At 30.1% G+C, this 19,310-nt stretch overlaps 6 protein-coding genes across 6 annotated transcripts, besides 1 other annotated feature; 2 read left to right on the top strand and 4 right to left on the bottom strand. All coding sequences in view use genetic code 12, as the record gives it.

Moving 5' to 3' along the window:
• Nucleotides 1-1,170: 1,170 nt before the first annotated feature.
• Nucleotides 1,171-3,453, bottom strand: CD36_08650 (heat shock factor protein, putative; the record flags this gene model as incomplete). Its single annotated transcript, XM_002417464.1, has 1 exon — nucleotides 1,171-3,453. One exon carries the CDS (start codon nucleotides 3,451-3,453, stop codon nucleotides 1,171-1,173), a length of 2,283 nt encoding a protein of 760 aa, XP_002417509.1.
• A 1,934-nt stretch (nucleotides 3,454-5,387) lies between these two features.
• CD36_08640 ((constitutive) alternative oxidase 1, mitochondrial precursor, putative) lies at nucleotides 5,388-6,557 on the bottom strand (the record flags this gene model as incomplete). The annotated part of the gene is made up of 1 exon (XM_002417463.1): nucleotides 5,388-6,557. One exon carries the CDS (start codon nucleotides 6,555-6,557, stop codon nucleotides 5,388-5,390), a length of 1,170 nt encoding a protein of 389 aa, XP_002417508.1.
• Nucleotides 6,558-7,823: 1,266 nt separating this feature from the next.
• CD36_08630 (alternative oxidase 2, mitochondrial precursor, putative) lies at nucleotides 7,824-8,924 on the bottom strand (the record flags this gene model as incomplete). Its single annotated transcript, XM_002417462.1, has 1 exon — nucleotides 7,824-8,924. The coding sequence occupies one exon, from the start codon at nucleotides 8,922-8,924 to the stop codon at nucleotides 7,824-7,826; it is 1,101 nt and encodes a 366-aa protein (XP_002417507.1).
• A 914-nt stretch (nucleotides 8,925-9,838) lies between these two features.
• Nucleotides 9,839-11,593: a mobile genetic element.
• Nucleotides 10,166-11,353, top strand: CD36_08620 (transposon polyprotein (fragment), putative; the record flags this gene model as incomplete). The annotated part of the gene is made up of 1 exon (XM_002417461.1): nucleotides 10,166-11,353. One exon carries the CDS (start codon nucleotides 10,166-10,168, stop codon nucleotides 11,351-11,353), a length of 1,188 nt encoding a protein of 395 aa, XP_002417506.1.
• A 3,579-nt stretch (nucleotides 11,594-15,172) lies between the features above and the next one.
• CD36_08610 (osmosensor, putative) lies at nucleotides 15,173-16,369 on the top strand (the record flags this gene model as incomplete). Its single annotated transcript, XM_002417460.1, has 1 exon — nucleotides 15,173-16,369. The coding sequence occupies one exon, from the start codon at nucleotides 15,173-15,175 to the stop codon at nucleotides 16,367-16,369; it is 1,197 nt and encodes a 398-aa protein (XP_002417505.1).
• Nucleotides 16,370-17,051: 682 nt separating this feature from the next.
• CD36_08600 (mannosyl kinase regulator, putative) lies at nucleotides 17,052-19,310 on the bottom strand (the record flags this gene model as incomplete). The annotated part of the gene is made up of 1 exon (XM_002417459.1): nucleotides 17,052-19,310. One exon carries the CDS (start codon nucleotides 19,308-19,310, stop codon nucleotides 17,052-17,054), a length of 2,259 nt encoding a protein of 752 aa, XP_002417504.1.

Genomic DNA, 19,310 nt, shown 5'->3' with positions numbered 1-19,310 from the left:
TTCTATCAATACAATTTGTTATAGATAACTAAATAACCACGAAAGGCTTTCAATTATTAAATCCGTCTCGTCCATTTTTTATTATACCGTAAATGCGGCCAAGCCTAAAATTAGCTTAACAAAAAAATGTTTTTTGTGTAATACAAATCGTTTTGCAATATCTTCTTTTCATTGACTAGTATTTATTGTCATGAATTAGTCTTTCATTTCCTAATTTTGTGAAATGAGCAATAACAATAACGTAGAGGAAGAGAAGAAGGAGGGGAAAATGCATATGATATAGAAATATCATTGGAAAAACCCATACTTTGACGGTGAATGGATCTTGCCGTGATTTTGACTTTTTGAATCTATTGGGGTTGGATGTGTCAAAATTATGTTTCAATTTTTTTTTTCTTGGAATTCGGAACCAACTGCCAGTATTTCTTTTCTTGGTAACGGTTGTTGTTTATTTCGTAAATGTAGACATCTGCCTTTACAAGGATGAAATTGTTAATCTTTTACCTTTATTGGGATTTGGTTTTCAGAAGTAAATATTGACCTTACAATAAGAACTATCAACTAGGAGATTCTATTCTGACATACATTTTGATTGGTTGGTCTTCTTCATTATTGTCTTCCACTGTTCTTTGTCCCCTAGTTCTTATTCCTTTTCTGTTCTATTGTAATTGTTTAATCAAAAAGAATAACTACAATTACAAAACAAATGTGTCTTTCAATTTCTGGTGTCTTTATTCTCTATTAAAGTTTCCAGAGTATATTACGTCATCAATTCAATTTGAATATTTTGCAAAAATCTTCAACGGTCCAAAACTATATTTCAATTATTCTTTTGTCTTAGTTCTATTTAAAATTCAAGTCTAAATTTAGATTACTACTACTAATTCCATTCTATCATTTGCCACATTATTGTAAAATGAACTCAGAGAGTCTAAATTACCCAACATTCTTGCAAGGTTTTTGTATCCATGATGGTCTCTTTCTCTCTATCTTGACTATCAATAGTTAACAATGCCAAAGAAAATGTTACTTCAGAACAGACCATTAATTGTAATTTGTGAACTTAAGTATATTTAACCAGAAGGGTGTAAACTAATCTATATAAAACAAAAAAGTTAAAAATACTGAATTGAAAATATAATAATTATACATGTTTCATCTATATCCTATTTAATGATCATTAACTTCTTCAATTGATCTTTTCTTCAGTCTTTTCATATTACCATTGAGATCATTGATGTTAGAACTGATATTTGAGCCTGGGGTCATCACAATGGGCGAATTAACTGAACTCAGATTCCCATTAATATAATGACCACCATTGGGGAAATTAGTATTGGGAGTGGTAGTAGCATCTTTCAAAAACTCATTAACATCAAAATCATCGTCACCAGCATCTGCATCTTCATTGTCATTTTCTTGTTGTTGTTGTTGTTGTTGTTGCTCATGTTGTTCTTGCGCTAACTTATCAATCCAATCTTGCACCTGCTGAATAGATTGTCCTTCGTTGTTAATATGCTTCTCTAAATCATCAAGATTTCTAGGTGTGCTTGGTAAATTCAATTCTTGCAAGAAACTATGACGAGGTGAGGGTGCTGATATTGCTGTCAGGGTGGAATGGTTATTGTTATTTGAGGTGGATGCACCTGGTTGTTGTTGGCCAACTAATTGCTCATACATTCGATTAACATTGGACTCAGCAGCTTTATCGTTGGAATATGAACGTATTATCTCCTCTATAGATCCTTCCGGTGTAGATTTGGTTCTGGACATACTTGGACGTCTGGAATATGCTCGGTTAGTCAACATGAGACGAGGACGATTTGGTGCTTGTTGAAATTCAAAGTTGTTATTGTTGGTATTATTGGTATCACTAGTTGATAATGGTGATTCATAAGTAGGTTGTGCTGTTTGATTGTTATCTCTGGTAAATCTTGAATTTGACGGTGGTGGTTGTGTTTGAGGTCTCAGTAACATTGGGGATCCCATTGGTGATGGTCTATACTGAGTCATGATATTGTTGCTATCATTAATGTCAGCAAATCCATGTCCATTTAATATTTTATTAGCATTATTACCATAAACAACAGATAAAAACTTCAATATTTTATCCAATGTGCGACCTTGTACTTGATTTCTTTCTCGATTTAGGTAATTCTCTTGCCATAACATCTTATTGTCTTGTCGCACTCTTCTCAAATCTTCCGATATCATATATTGATTCATCTTGATTGTTTCCAACTCTTGTAATATCAATGACAAATTGGCACTATTATTTATCCCATTGAATGAAACACCGGAAACATCATCCTGATTGGAACTGCTTTTGTTTCTCACAATCTTATCCAACAAATCTTCTCGATCTCTAATGAAATTTGGATTCTCAAATTGCCATATCTCGTCAAGACCATTTTTGTCAGAACTTTGATTCAACGTACCATTAGTAACATCCTGCACTTTATGCCATCCGTACATATTTAATTGTCGAACAAAACTAGCAAAATTATTATGTTTAAAATATTTTGGTAATATAATCTTCATAAAATCTTCACGATGGAACACTTGGAAAGTTTTACCATCATCATTCCATCTAATATATTCATGATTGGCAGGATCGTTGACCATCGACCAGATTTTCATAACAAATGCTGGACGTGTCTTGGGACCAGTGCTTTCTTTCTTTTTACGTTGAGATGTTGGTTGATTATTTGACAATGATGATGCATTAAGTTGTTGTATTTTGGAAGAACCTCCATCTGATGGTAACAGTGGGTCTTGTTGTGGACTGGTATTAGCTGGACCAGCAGTAATAGCATGTCTCGGGTCATGCGGTAACACCAATGGATGAAAGCTTGTTGGCTGTGGAAGTATACTTTCTGATAAAGGACGTAAAGGAGGAAGGTTTGGCTGATAATTGGTCAAGTTTCCAAATTGATTTGAATTATTGGAACGTTGATAGTCTTGTGAAATTAACTCATGATGTTGTTGTTCGACAGTGGGTGTTGGTACCACAAATTCAGGGGTAGTGTCAGTTTCAACAAAAAGCGGGGGACTTGGTTCAACAACTGGTGGTTTGTCTAAATCTATCAGATTGTTGTAATCATTCGTGTTATAGTCACTTCCTTTCAGTTGTTGTTGTTGTAACTTTGTTTGGCTTCTAGTATTTCTCTTTTTTTGGGGCGGATATTCTGATTGGGGCTCGTTCAAAGATGGGGATGGTTGTTCCTCCTGGATTTGAGTATGGTTTAAATCAAATATATTCGGAGTTGATCCAGAGTTGGGTGTATTGTATAACTGTTGTTGAGTTAACAAGGGACTAAGTGGTGGTTGATTAAATCCACTACTTCTGTTAATAATTGGTATGTCACTAGGTGATGATGTCTCGTTGCCAGAGTTGGACTCTGTTCCAAACAAATCAAGTAATGGATCTCTATAATCAGTAGTCATATTCATAATAATGCAAATATAAATATAGAAACTGCTTTTCGAGGTTGTTGAGAAATAAAAAAAAAAATAATCTCAAAATGTGAAATTAAGGATGAAAAGTTAAGACTAAACAAGTAATTAACCTCTTCGTGATGATTTTTCTGGTTGTAAACTTTTCTTTTTTTTTTTTTTTTTTCCGCTTTCTCACTTAGATTTGGTAGTGGCACAAATGAAAAAACAACCTAGTATTGTGTACAGGAAAGTAGCAAATAGTATCTTTTTGTGTTGCAATGGTAGTAATAGAACCAAATCCAAGCTAAGTTAATTGGTCTCAATTCAACAAGTGTATATGATAAGCAGCAAGTCTGAAATTATGGAGTTCCAAAGAAGTGAGTTTGAATTGTAGACAGGAATTGTAGTTTAGAAAACGTTGATAGTGTAGAATCTACCAATCGCACTAATATGACTAACAAAAATATAAAAAAGCAAGGCAACAAAATTCTAGGAACTCTTTATTATATTTAAGCTTGAATGTGATGATAAAATAATTTCGGTTATAATTGCAAATTGAAATTATTAGTATCTCTGTTAATATATATGTCTTGTAAATTAAACGAGATAAAACGAGTCTTCAAAATGAAAAGTTGAAATCGGGAATTATGAACACGTATTTATATCCTTGGAAGGTTCTAGAACTTTGACCAGCCAGTTCCGATTTATCCTTGATTGTTGAAAAATAGCAAATCTATCTGCTCATACAATTATAGTAAGTTTAAGATAAACATTATAAGGTAAAAATGTACAATTTAATTGCATTTAATGGTTTATGTTAGTTTAAGCCCATAACCCTGTTCAAACAGGGTAGTGGAAAGGATGGGGGGGGGGGGGGGGGACAGCAACCAAGAATATTTTTAGTTCAGCATATTAAACTGCATAGTAATTTACCCTGGTGTTCCGCGCTAGATACGAATGGCGAGGGAAAATCAAAAAAAAAAAAAAAACGGCTTGGTATTTCCTTCACTAAATTGCAAAAAATAAATCACTAAAACAATATGTGTCTTATGCTTGCTGTGTTTCACTTTAGTTTATTCTTGTAAACTAAGGTATAAAAAGAGTATAATGAATATGACTCGGATGTTTAGTAAATGATATCCACGTTTAGCACTATGCAAAAGAGCCACATTTGAAATGGAAAGTATCGCGGATTTGTAATAATAGCACTAAAAAGATGTCCTTATCTATTTGAAAGTGATACTGGGAGCTAATTAATAACTCGGAAATATACCTGCGTTCTCCACTGATTCACCCCACCCCACCCCCCTTGTTCCCTTGATGGATATGTTCCCAGTGAAAATAATAATAATAATTTATTTTATCATTCGATGTTTTAAATTCAAACGCATTCTTTACACAAAAGTCTATGGACGAATCAAATTGCAACCGAGAATTCCTATAAGCAATAATTGAAACAACAGGAGCAGCAACAACTCTATAAAACCAGGCAATTACATGATTTCACTTAGTGCATATTTAAACTAATCAAAGTTCTGGATCGTTGATTGATACTATTTCTAAGATTATTGTCAATGTGCAAGAATACCAATATCCCTTCTGTACAGCGTTTGTTATTTCTACACAGCTTGCAAACTGTAATTTGCTTGCTGTAAGCCTAATAATTGCTTGGTTATAAAAGGAATTGATGTGGGGGAGAAAGAAAGGAGAGACAGGTTGAGATGAGTTTTTGATACTTGAATTTAACAGGCTGAAACAAATTTCTTGATATGGTTAATTATAGAAGACACCCAATACATAATTATGTTATAAAAATATAATAAATACACAACAAAAAATCCTCCGAACAACAACTCTTGAATTCTTACCAACTTTCAAACACAATGAGAAAAAAAAAAAAAAAAACAAAGGAGATTAAAAAACCATATTTGAAAGCCCAATATTGTTCTCTAAAGATACAAATCTTTTCTTTCCCAGCCTTGGGGTCTCGTTACATCCAAATTGTAATTTGGTTGTGGCTTATCTGAATCTTTAATTTGTAATGCAAAGGGGTTTCTATCTTGCCATTGTTCCAAATTAGCAAACGTATGATTAATTTCTCTATGCTTGGCTTCATCAGCACGAATTCGTAAAATCAAATCTTTAAAGCTTGAATCGGGGGTTAATTCTGGCCAATATTGTACAGCAATTGTTGGAATTGACAATTTTTCAAAATCAGGTAATTTATTAGGATCATTCAATTCATGAATCAAATGAGTATAGGTTCTCACTGCTTCTTCTTCCAAGTAACCAACAAATCGATGACAATACCTTGGGTTCATCAAATATACCAAAAAGAAAATATTAGTAAAGACACCTTGTCCAATATAAATAATTGATCTTGTGAACCAACTAGGTTTGCCAATTTTAATGAATGTTAACAAATGCATTCTTTCATTGTAGGCTTCGTCATGTAACGTTTCAATCCAAGCCTTATCTCTTGTTAACATTCTTAATGAATGTAAATGGCGTACAAATCCAGCAACCGAACCAGGAACTCCAGCTATGGATTCTAAGAATATACATCGAGTTAACCATTTTCCTTCTGTCATTTCCCATCTTGTTCCCTTGTATTGATCGGGTTTATCAGGGTCAGGAACAGCATAACCAGTGACAAGATCAAAACATTTACGGAAAAATAATGTCCCATAACAAGAAATCTTATCACCAATAGTACGTGGAGGTCTATGAGTAACATGAACTCGATAAACACCTGCTTCAGTAAAATCTTCATGACGATAAGTGGGGTTAGTTAAAAATTTGTCATCATCATTAGCTTCAATACCAGCTTGATTATAGATTTCTGTTTGAATATTAAATGGTTTATGTTTGCCAGGAATTGTTCCTGGTTTTTCTAAATCATTTTTATCAATTGGTAATTTGGAATTCGAGTTACCAAGTGAATTCGTAGCAGCAGCAGCAGCAGCAGCAGCAACGGTTGTTGATGCATTAGGCTTGGTACTGGTAGTGGACGCAAGTCGCAAGAGTTGGTTAGATCTTAAGGTCGTTGATGTGACAGTTGTTATTGTTGTTGTTGCTAATAAGGTTGGTACCTTTTTGTATGTAGATAACCCAATCATGACTAAATGATTTTCAATTGTATTTTAATGGTTATAAGTTGTTGTAAGTTTTTTCTTATTTTTTTTGTATTTGGTTTATTGTTATGGTTGGTTTGGAATGCACAATAAGAGTAGATACCAAACTGAATACTTAAAGCAAAGGAAGAGGAAAACTTTTTGATTTTTATATACACTTTGAATTATTCCTTGACAAATTCTATTGAATTCTATAGAACTCTTTTTTTTTTTTGTTTTTTCTTTGGTTGCTACTTGGTTTGCAGTTTTTATGTTTCTCATAATATGAGTGATTAATTTTTCATTTTATGATTTATTTTAATCTACATGTTTGGCAAACTATTTGCTTTAATGGGCATTACTCTTGTTATGGAACTCAGATGAATGTTCTATTGATAGGTTTAAATTATTTAATCACCCCCCACTCTTTTTAAACAAGATTAATTTATATTTTGTGTTAGCAACACACATACACAAGAAAATTAAGGATCAAAAAAAAAAAAAAAAAAAAAAAAAAAAAAGAGCTCGGAAGAAATAGTTTAATAACTCAATCTTGTAAGTTTGAACAGCATTTAATATATTTAATCATTTGACGGTGTAGATATTTCCGAGGTAAATAAATCTTCAATGGATGAGCTATTTTGTATGTTATTTCTAGTTGTCCATAACTTAGAACATTGGAATCCCAGTTAAATGTGTGTACTTGATTGGTGTTAGGGTAAATCTTACTTTTTATTGATTTTGAACTCTTCAGTTGTCAATGATTTCATTAAACTGGTTACGTGAATAGAGCTGTATGTTGAAGGGTTTTTAAATTTAAAATTTGGGTTGTTGGGATTTCCAATTCAATTTTCATTTGAAAAATGTACTAAATATTACAGAAAAGTAAATTTATTTTCCCTTTATAAACCAAAAACCAATGGTATTAGCCAGAAAAGTTAGTAATTATGTTACATTTTCATGTATATATTGTCTAACACTCTATTCACTAGTCAGTTCATATTTTCGTCAAATTCTTTTCAAGTGATGGCTTATGGAAAAGTTTAGTCGTTCTCCTTTCTTTTTGTGTCACTAAAGAAATTTGCTGCAAAAAATTTCAAACTCCGCGGTCTTATTTGATGATGTGACTACTACTACTCCCAATCCTTAAATAAAAATACTCATATCATAAAATAAAACAAACCATTATATCTATACATATATATAAACAAACAAACAAACAAACAAACAAAAAAAAAAAAAGATTATCTAAACTATATCAAATCAATCAAATTATAATTGTAAATCTTGTTTTTCCCAACCAGTTGGTCTCATTACATTTATCCCATGATTAGGTTGAGGTTGATTTAAACCTTCAATTTTTAAAGCAAATGGATTACGATCAGTTTTTTGTTCTAAATTAGCAAAAGTATGATTGACTTCTCTATGTTTAGCTTCATCAGCTCTAATTCTTAAAATTAAATCTTTAAAACTTGATTTAGAAGTCAATTCTGGCCAATATTGAATTGCCACTTCTGGGATTTTCATGGTTTCAAAACTTGGTAATTTGCCAGGAATAGCCATTTCATCTAATAAATGACTATAAGTTCTTACTGCTTCTTCTTCTAAATAACCAACGAATCGATGACAATATCTAGGATTCAATAAATATAATAAAAAAAATACATTAGTGAAAACACCTTGACCAATATAAATAATTGATCTTGTTAACCAACTAGGTTTACCAATTTTAATAAATGTTAATAAATGCATTCTTTCATTATATGCTTCATCAAGTAAAGTTTCAATCCATGCTTTATCTCTTCGTAACATTCTTAATGAATGTAAATGACGAAGAAATCCTGCTACTGATCCAGGCACACCAGCAACTGATTCTAAAAATATACACCGAGTTAACCATTTTCCTTCGGTCATTTCCCAACGAGTACCTTTAAATTCATCAGGATTATTTGTTTTGGGAACCGCGTATCCAGTAACAAGATCAAAGCATTGACGCATAAATTGAATACTACGGAACGAAATCTTATCAACTAAAGTTTTTGTTTCTCTATGAGTAACTGTTACATTCTCACATTCATCTTGAGGAAATACTGGGTGTGGATAAGGTGCTTTAGTGAGAAAGTTTGTGTCGTTATTATTATCTATACCTTGTTGAGTATAAATTTTTGTTGATATATCAAATACTGAAGTATTTGGAGTGATAAATTGTTGAGGTTGTTTTGGTTGATGGAAAGAGGGTGACAGTGTTGTTGTTGTTGTTGAATGAGGTGGTGTTGCCAATGTAGATGATAATCTGATGAAAGAATAGCTTGAAGTAGTAGTAGCGGTAGTGGTTAATACCGGTAATTGTTTATAAAACAAAGTAGTGAGCATTTTGTAATTGAATAATTCTATACAGAAATAGAAATAGAAATAAAAATAAAAAGTAGATGAAAACTAATTTTAACTCTTTTTTTTTTTGGGATAAATTATATATATAAAATAGTAAAAATCAAGGTCTATTTATATTACTGGAATAGAAATGCATAAGAGAATTTGCTCATAGGAATTTGGTCAAAAGAATTTGCAATCAAATGAGTATTTGCTTGGTTTTTCTTTTTCCTTATTACCACCAGTATCAGAAGAGTGACTTAAAGGAAGTTTTATCGATTTAGTCACTTGCAAATTAAAAATAAACTTCGGGAGAAATGAAGTTTTACAAAAAAAAAAGTACTTCATTGTTAGGTATTGCAGAGACCATACTCCGTTAAGAAATTTCAAATAAAAAAAAAAACAAAAGGAAAACCTATAGTGGATAATTCAATAATAATCTATTGTTGTGACAATATTGGAGGCTAGTTTTCATATGGTTGCACATGGGCATAAAAGGAAAAAAAAAAAGAGAGTCATGGATTTACGGAAGATGAATATCTTGCATATAACGGCTTTTGCAATTACGTTGTTGTTTATGCCCTGTGCGCTAAAAAGATACCACACACTTTTTTCTACTATGGATTTTTATTTGTTCCGTAGAGCCAGAAAGTATTTCAGTCTGACAATAACCGCTATAATCAGTTCACCATAACCATTGCAAACCCATTCTGTCTCTCTTTCTCTCTTTCCCCCCCTTTTTTTTTTTTTTCCCAATGTTTCGTATTTTGCCCACCTTAAGAGTATCACTAGTCCTCTCTACTTCTATTGTTCTTATCTTGTATGAAAATCCCCCCCCCCCCCCCCCGTATAACCGAACTTAATAATAAAACCGAGGATTTTCAAAAACTGGACCATAACACAGAGCAAGAATGAGCTGTTGTAAAACAGGATCTGCAATATTTTATGTGCAGTCCTTTTGAATTCAACTCAGAGAGTTCGACGAATCCTTTATAATTGCTAATTTATTATTCTCTATTATATACTACTTCTCTTTTGAAAGACAATTCATATTTTATTATTTTCAATTATTACATACTGATAATTAGCTTCGAATCTATAGAAAGTTAGAGCAACACATATTATCCGTCGTAATATCTAAGTAATAAAACCTAGGAATACTTCATAAAATTAATTTTCTGGAACTTTATTATCAACGTTAAGAGAAACTTTAAACTTTAAGCGAATTTCTGCAACCTACCGTCATGGCTAGAAACCAGAAGAAACAAGAACAGGAATCTGTTCCTGAAACCCCAGCTACCACTTCATCTGCTGCTGAACAAGCTGCTGGACAAACTATTGATCAAGGTCCTGAAGCCCAAATGTTTGTTACTGCTGACCAATTTGCGGAATTTCGTCAACAAGTGATGGAAATGTTCAAACAGCAAAGCGAAACTATCACTAACCAAATCTATAAGGTTATCAATGAGACCAATGCTGCTCAAGCTGAAGCTATTGCCGTCAACCGTGAGAGAGAAAACGTTTTGGATGAACAAGCCAAACGTATTGTCGAGGGAGCCCAGGAAAAATTCGACCATGTTGATGAGCATGTTGACGCTCAAGCTGAATTTATTCAAGCCACTGCTCAAAAGGTTGATGAATTGGCTGCCAAAATGGAGAAACAACGTTCCAATCCAACCTTTGGTCATGATAATGATGCTCCTCCAGGTCAATGGAATGTTCCTCCAACTGCTGACCATGCTTTTGGCCCACCGCCATCTCAGGCTTATGGTGCACCTCCTAATGAGTTTGGTTTTGAACCTTATGAGGACGAACCTTCCCCAGTCTCCCCACGTGAAATTGCTGCCCAAATTCGGAGGGTTATGCCAACGTTCATGGTCCAAGCTTTTCCCCCTCTGCCACCTGAAGCCGAATTTATTGAAGAAGTCGCCATGCTTCGTTTACACGAGCTTGTCGTTAAAGGGAAGAGTGTGGATAAGCATAACGATGCTAAAACTCAAAAAATGGCTTATCAAAAAATGATGAGTGCTCCATTTGGTATTCCAGCTAATTTTCAAAAAGGCCAATGGGTATATCGTAGACGAAAGAAACTGGCCAAGAATCAATATAATTTCGATGGTCCTTTCCTTATTGAAGAAGTTCGAAATAACAATAGCTATATCATTTCTCGAAACGGAAAAAGGGAAAAGGGAACTTATCACCATGACATGTTAAAACCTGCTTTTGCTCTTGAAGATTCTCCAATCACGGCCTTATCAAACTTTCAAAAATCCATGCAAGAAATCGAACATCGTGTATTAGGTAAAATGTTCGATGAGATTAAGGTACGGGTAATAATGTTGTCGGATATTATGAAGAATAGAAAACCCGTAAAAATTGACGCTGTGATGACACATCCTCAATTTTATGAGAGAGAGAGAGTGATGTTGTAAAACAGGATCTGCAATATTTTATGTGCAGTCCTTTTGAATTCAACTCAGAGAGTTCGACGAATCCTTTATAATTGCTAATTTATTATTCTCTATTATATACTACTTCTCTTTTGAAAGACAATTCATATTTTATTATTTTCAATTATTACATACTGATAATTAGCTTCGAATCTATAGAAAGTTAGAGCAACACATATTATCCGTCGTAATATCTAAGTAATAAAACCTAGGAATACTTCAGAGCCTAGCGGAATATATGGTGATTTCTACTAATGATAGATACTGTTCTTCTTCTCGGTTTTTTTTTTTTTTTTTTGTTCTAGTTTGCTTTCAAATTTGAACAATCAAACACCGTTCGTCGTCGTCCTGAATATCAAAAATGCGGAAATAGGGAATAAAAAGAATTGGGGATTTTAGGGATTTTTGAAACAATACAAAACCAATTAAATGACCCAAATTACAAAACACCATATTTGAATGTTTCTTTTGATGGAGTTTGAAGATTCAATATGGAATAAGACGGGATGTGAATGATTAATCAATACCGGTAAATTATCGTGATTTTGAATTATTGTGACCAATGGAAAAATTGTAGCAAAAAAAAAAAAAGAAAAGAGAAGTAAAAAACGGTCAATCAATCAAGTGTGCAACTATAACCACTGGAGATAGTTAAAAGTTGGTTAATCCAAAAAAAAAACAAAAAAAAAAAAAAAAAAAGGCAAAGCCCTATATCTCGATACGGACTTCAATGTACGGAGAAATGATGAACTTTATCTGAAGTCCCTTAAAAGTATCTTCATCTAAGTATTGATGATGAATGCGAAGATCAGAAATAGAACTGAATTACTAGTTTTCTGGTTTTACAATATCTTTCTCCTGGTTCTTTTTTTTTTTTTTTTTTGGTTCATCTGGTATTTAATAACTATTTATACTCGATAATGTGTTTGTTACTCACATGCAAATTGCAACCAGGCAACGAGTTTAAGAAGAACTACAATGTGATAAGTTACTTAACAGATAAAAGTTAAACCAAAAATTTCGAACCATATTTGAAGTTGATCTTTAATCCAGTTGTTCAGCCACAAGTATACATCTTAAACAAGAAAATGATAAAAAGTATAAAGAGATCAGTGCAAAACCTTATAGATCAAGATGTTTAACAACAATATGTTGAAGTTACAACTAAGTACAGAGAGGTGCAAAGTGTGTGTTATCACTTTGTCTTCTAATTTTTTTAATACGAGCACACGTTAGATCTTTCAAAAATATTATTCTTAGTTTCACGATTAGTTGACAACATAAACGACTAGATACTTTGGTTTTCTTTGTAAACACCTCAAAACAAACTTAATTTATCGGTATACCCACCCATCAATCTTTCACAAGAGAGAAATAACAAAAGCTTAATTGTAATTCCCCAGATAATTAGAAGTTTTATGTCTAGTAGACTTATCATTTTCTTTAAATCACTTTCATGTATTGGAAACTCACTCATTCAAACCAATGGAATGGCACGTGATTAGTTTTGATCTAGCACACTTTAAAGTTCAAGTTGAATAATTCTAGAATCGCATTTACTCGCCTCTCTCATTTTTGTGGTGTTAATTTTTTATCACCCAATCATGAGAAACATTGCAACCTGATACAACATTAACAATAGACATAAATATATATTTTTTTTTTTTTTATCAATTTTTTCATTTTGCATTTCGTTTCGTTTCTTGATTTGTGGTTGGTGGGATAATTGGTCTGACTTGATTTGTAAAGAAAAGACGACGATGACGACGACGATGACGACGATGATGATGCCTCTTAAACCAGATGGGAATATTTAAATTAAATCCAACAAAATTTCTCGAAACCAAAAAACATAATAAAAGTGAAAAAAAAAAAGGAGGTGGGTAAATAATTTAAAGCCCTGTTTCCAAACAACAATAATAATATGTCTTTTGACATGCAATCAATTGAAATTTTGCCCTATTTAAGAAATCCGTTACTATTGTCAATTGATTAAAGTATATAATTATATGTTAAACTTCTAGTGTTATAGTATTAATATTGGCTAATTATTATTCCAATTGTTGGTGGTAATTGAACAATAGTGATGTAAAATTGACAGGACAGGGCGAACATACAAAAAAAAAGAAAGTAATCGCCAATCAAAACGATCTACAATTCTACTGCTGCTTATTCGAGAACTGAGTTTTGACAATGCTTATCTTTTTTTTAAAAATTTTTCAGGTTTTGTTTCATTACGTGTTTTATATTTTGACGTGTTGCTGTTTTTTTTTTTTTTTTTTTTGGCAGCACCATGATGATGATGATGATGATTTTAATTTCTTCGTGTGTTGCTGTTGCTGTTGTTGTTGTTGTGAATTCAACAAATCGAACACTTTGTTAGTTTAAACGCGTATTATCATGATATCTAGTTGATAAACCTATACTCAGCCATATGATCATCTATTGTAAATCAAAGCAAAGCAAAGCAAAGGAAAGCAAAGGTAAAGTTCTGATATGGTTAAATCAATTGTTTTAAGAAGAGAAAGTTGGTTTTAAGAAACAGACAACACATACGAAAATTGGGTTTCAATAAAGAATAATGAATAACTTAGTCAATTAATATTACATACTCTTGTTCTCTTATTATATTCTTAACAACAAAATAAATAAATAAAGCTATCTTGATTGATTGATGTTACATTTTACACCAAAACGACTTATCAAGGGTTTTTGGTTAGTTGGTTGTTATGAATAAGATTTAGAATTGTTAAAGTAAAGTAAAGTAAAGTAAAATGGTATGCGTGTGAATTATTTTGACAATGTTAATGTTAAATTGCAATTGAACAAAGAAGAGACAAATTTGAGAAGAAAGAATGTCAAGAAAGTTTTTTAAATGTCACAAAGTTCAAAGTAAACAAACAAAATTTTATTTTTTTTTTCGCGGTTTAAAACAAATGGCGTGTACATGAGTACAAAATCAAAAAAAAAAAATGGTAAATTAGAAAAAATACACGCATTCTTTTTCATTCAAGTTTAAATATATTGTATTATATTATATTATACGTTTGGGTCGCCTCACAGCAAACTCACAGCATACTCACACCCACACACACACACACATTGTCTCTCCTTGTTTTTACACTCTCACTCAATCTTTCAACTTTCAACAAAAAATTTTCTCTCTTTCTAATATTTAAGTTCTTTTTCCTATTTTCCTATTTATCATATTTATTTATATCAACAGATATTATACCGTTTGGAATTATCCTTGTTCCAGGTTCTACTTTTTAAAAAGCTTCCATTATATTTATATATTTTGAAGCTAAACATAAAATTATCTTTTATCTACATTAGGTTAAATATCCACTCCTTTTATATTCATTTCATTTCAACAAACATTCAGTGTTTTTATCGATCTCCCATAGATTTGTGTTTATTGGATAATATCTCAAAACAAACATACAACAAGAACAACAACAATAACAACTATAGACAGAGATAGAAATAAATTATATTAAAATAATAATAAAAAAAAAAGATTGAGTAAAGTAAAGTAAAGCAAATTAAAGTAAAGAACAAGATTTTGTTTTCTTTCTTCTCATCAATAGTACACATATAACAACAACAAGAACCAACAAACAACCAACAAACAACCAACGACCAACCAACGACCAACCAACAAAAAGGAAAGGAAAGGAAACCAAAGGAAAGGAAAAAAAAAAATAGTATTCCGATTTATAAATCAAATCTTCAACAAAACCTTAGATCTAAACATACACACACATACACATACACCCACACCCACACCTATTTTACATTATGGGGTTTTCACTTTTAAATTTCACTGGTGATCCATTTGCCATTTCCACTGTTTCATTTGGTATTATGTCATGGGTAGTAGCTATAGCTGGAGCGGCATCATCTAAACAACAAACATTCCCACATTTTAGTTGGTGGGGGATAAGTTATCAAATTGTTATAATTCTTATAATATTTGTTTTATATGCCAATAATAATATTGAATTATATAAATTTACATTAGTTGGATTAGTATCAATTGCATTTATTTATACTACAAATTCAACTAATAATTTAATTTATAATTCAAATTCTCCTGGAAATCTTTGTTGTGCTGCTGGTTGTATATTATTAAGTATTTTAAATTTGATTTGGATTTTATATTTTGGAGGACATCCTGAATCACCAACTAATCAATTTATTGATTCTTTTAGTATAAGAGGTCAAGGTCATGAACAATTAGGTTCTGGATCTCATAATCATAATCATAATCTCAATAATGCTAATACTAACACTAATACTAATATGCCTCTTGGAGGTGGTAATGGTATTATTGGTAAGAGTGAATTATCTCCTTATGATGATAGATTTGCTTCACCAATTAATATTTCTGGAGGAACAAATCAACCAACATCAGAAAGTTTACGTCTTGCAAGTGTTGGACAAATGGGTAATGGACCATTTTCAAATACTACTGGTAATCCTAATTTACAACAACCATTAACAGGTTCTTTTGGTGGATCAACTAATCATACACCTACTAATGCCAATACTAATACTAATACTACTACTACTAATAATAATAATAATAATACTGGATATATGACATCATCTCATTTAACAGGATTAGAAAATTTCAGTTCACCAAATGTACCAAATAATGGAATTGGATTAACAAGAGATTTAACTCATAATAGTAATAGTCTTAATAATAATAGTCATAATGGAGCCACTGGTAGTATCAATAATTCCAATAATACTAATAAACGTAATACAATATATACTGATTCAGAAACTGGTACGGGGATAACATTTAGATATAAAGCTAAAGCTTTATATAGTTATGATGCTAATCCTGATGATATAAATGAAATATCATTTGTTAAAGATGAAATTTTAGAAGTTGATGATATTGATGGTAAATGGTGGCAAGCAAGAAGAGCAAATGGTCAAGTTGGTATTTGTCCTTCAAATTATGTTAAATTATTAGATACTTGATAATAATATTATTAATATTAATATGAATTTTCTTAACAAGAAATAATATTATAGTATTTTGGATTATGTTTTTTTTTATTTTTTTTTAAAAATTGGTTTGATATTTGATATTTGATTTTTGATATTTGATATTTGATATTTGATTTTTGATCTTTTTTTTATTCCATATCTTTTGTATTGTATATTTGTTTTTTTCCTTTTTTTTTTTTTTGGTTTGATGTTATTATTTGTTATTATTTGTTATTATAGTTCCCCAAATGAAGAGTTTGATTTGATTTTGTTTTAGGATTCGTTTTATATATATATATATATATATATCTACTTGTTCTTCTTTTATTTTTTTATTTTTTTATTTTAGTTTTAGTTTATGATGGTTTATATTTTGATTTCTATTTGTGGGATATAAATAATAAGAATAATTGTAATAATTGTAATAATTGTAATAAATGATTTGATATTTTTCGTTTATATAAACTCTTTCTTGTTTAAACCCATTAAAAATATATTTATAAAACCTACTACTATTATCAGAGTTATTCTTTTGTTTTAATTTTATTCTTTATTAGTAAAGATAAATTAACCAATTAAATAGTATTACATTAACTATATTATCTATCTATCTATCTATATATATATGTATAGATATACCTAATAGAAAAAAAAAAAAAAAACAAAGAAAAATTTATACAACTTCTTCTATCTTAACATACCAACGATCATTATTAACTAAATTATGATTTATATCATAATAATAATCCCAAGGATCTTTTCTAAAAATAGGTAAATTATTTAATTTATCAATAATTTCTTCTTGTTGTTCTTCTTGTTGTTGGTTATCTTGTGAATTTAAAGATTCTAAATATCGATGTCTAATTATTGATTCTTTAATAATATTATATTCATCTTGAATAAATTTCAAATCACATGATGATGATGATGATGATAATGATTTTCTTGCTTCTTCTTCTTCTTCTTCTTTAGTGGTAGGAATAAATTTATCAGTTGGATTCCAATGTTTAATGTTACCATTATTATTATTATTATTATTATTATTATTATTATTATTATTATTATTATTATTATTATTATTATTATTATTTAATTGACAAATATCATTATTTATCCACATTGATATATCAGGATGATAAATATGATTATGAAATTTATAATTATTTAAAGCATTATTACCATATTTATTTTTTAATATGGTTGATACATTATTTGGTATATAAATTGATGATCCTTCGAAAAATGCTTTTTTTAAAGGTAATAATTCATTTAATTTATGCCAATTCCAATTTTTACAATGAACAGAAATTGAAGAAGAAGAAGAAATTGAAGAATTTAAAATAAATTTTTCATTTTCATTTTCATTAAATTGTGGGTAATCTAAATTTTTTTCCTCCATTAATAATATTTCTTCATTAATTGATAATCCAGTAATATCAATATATAATCCATTATTAATATCAATAAATCTACCATCAATATGATTTTTCCCATTACCTTGACGTATATAACTTGGAGAAATTTCTAACCAATATCTACCATTACCAAATCTTGGATTTTCAATAATTAATGATTGATTTAAATTCATTGCTAATTTATTTAATTCAATAATTGGCATTTGTATATCAATATCACTATCCCAAGGCATATTTAATCCATTAAATTTCCAACCTAATAAATTACCATAATTAATCCAACTTTTATAATTATAAGTTTCCATTAATTGAAACCATATACGAATCATATGATGTAAAATAGATTGTCTTTCTCTATCACTAATATATCGATAGAAAAATGGATAAGCAATATGATGAGTATTACCTTGAATAATATCATTAATTATCCAAGGATATTTAAAATATCTATCAATTTTATCAACTAAATTATTAGCCAGTTGATAAAATTTTAATCGATTTAAATCAATTTCATTAAGTCCATTATTATTGGTAATATTAAGAATTTGTAATTTTTCAATTTCTAATTCAACATTAAAAATAAAATCTTTAATTGATAAATTATCAATTTTTGATTTTAATCGAGTTATATTTTTAATTTGTATTTGAAATTGTTCATTTGAATTATCTAAATTTGGTTGGTTATATTGATGATAATATTTGTGGAATTTTTTTTGTAAATTCTCCATTGTAGAAACCAATTTACTAGTAGTAGTAGTAATCAATTTATTACCATTATTATCATTATCATTATCATTATTATTATTATTATTATTATCCTGAATACCTAATCGTTTTTTACCAATTACAGGTATTTCAATAAATAAATTATCAGTAGTAGTAATAATTCTTTTTGGTATGGGGAACAGACAATATAATTGACATCGACCACGAATTTGTTTTGTCTTTAATGACTCTAATCTATGAGCATTAACATTGGCATAACGTAATAATCTGGCGTCACATTGAGTATTGTCTATTTCCACTTCATTTTCATTTTCATTTTCATTTTCATTTTCATCTTCATTATCATCATTATCCACGTAATCGTCCTTAATTTTTTTTTGTTGTTGTCGTACTTTATTTAATTTTTTATTAGCAAGGGATAAATCAACCCAATCATCCCAATGGAAATAAACCCCATAAGAATTACCAATTTTAGATATTTTATCATTTGAACCTAAATCTTGATCTTGATTTTGATCTTGATTTTGATTTTGATCTTTATGTTTTCGATTATTATTAATATGCCAAGTATTTAAATAATCAAATAATTCAATTAAATTATTTTTAGGATTAAAATTACTTAATTGATGTAATTGTAATGCTTGATATTCTAAATATGCTTGATTTAAAGGTGAAGTTAATTTAAGATGAATGGTTTTAATTAAACATAATAATAGTAGACCCAAAGTTAATATTAATCTTATTCTTCGACTATTTAATGTCGGCATAGTTGTCAATGGTTTCTTAATCAT

The sequence above is a fragment of the Candida dubliniensis genome, chromosome 1, assembly GCF_000026945.1.
Source record: "Candida dubliniensis CD36 chromosome 1, complete sequence".
Classification (NCBI taxonomy): Eukaryota; Fungi; Ascomycota; class Pichiomycetes; order Serinales; family Debaryomycetaceae; genus Candida; species Candida dubliniensis.
The sequence above is the reverse complement of the archived record's forward strand: the minus strand, read 5'-3'. Positions and strand labels throughout refer to the sequence as shown.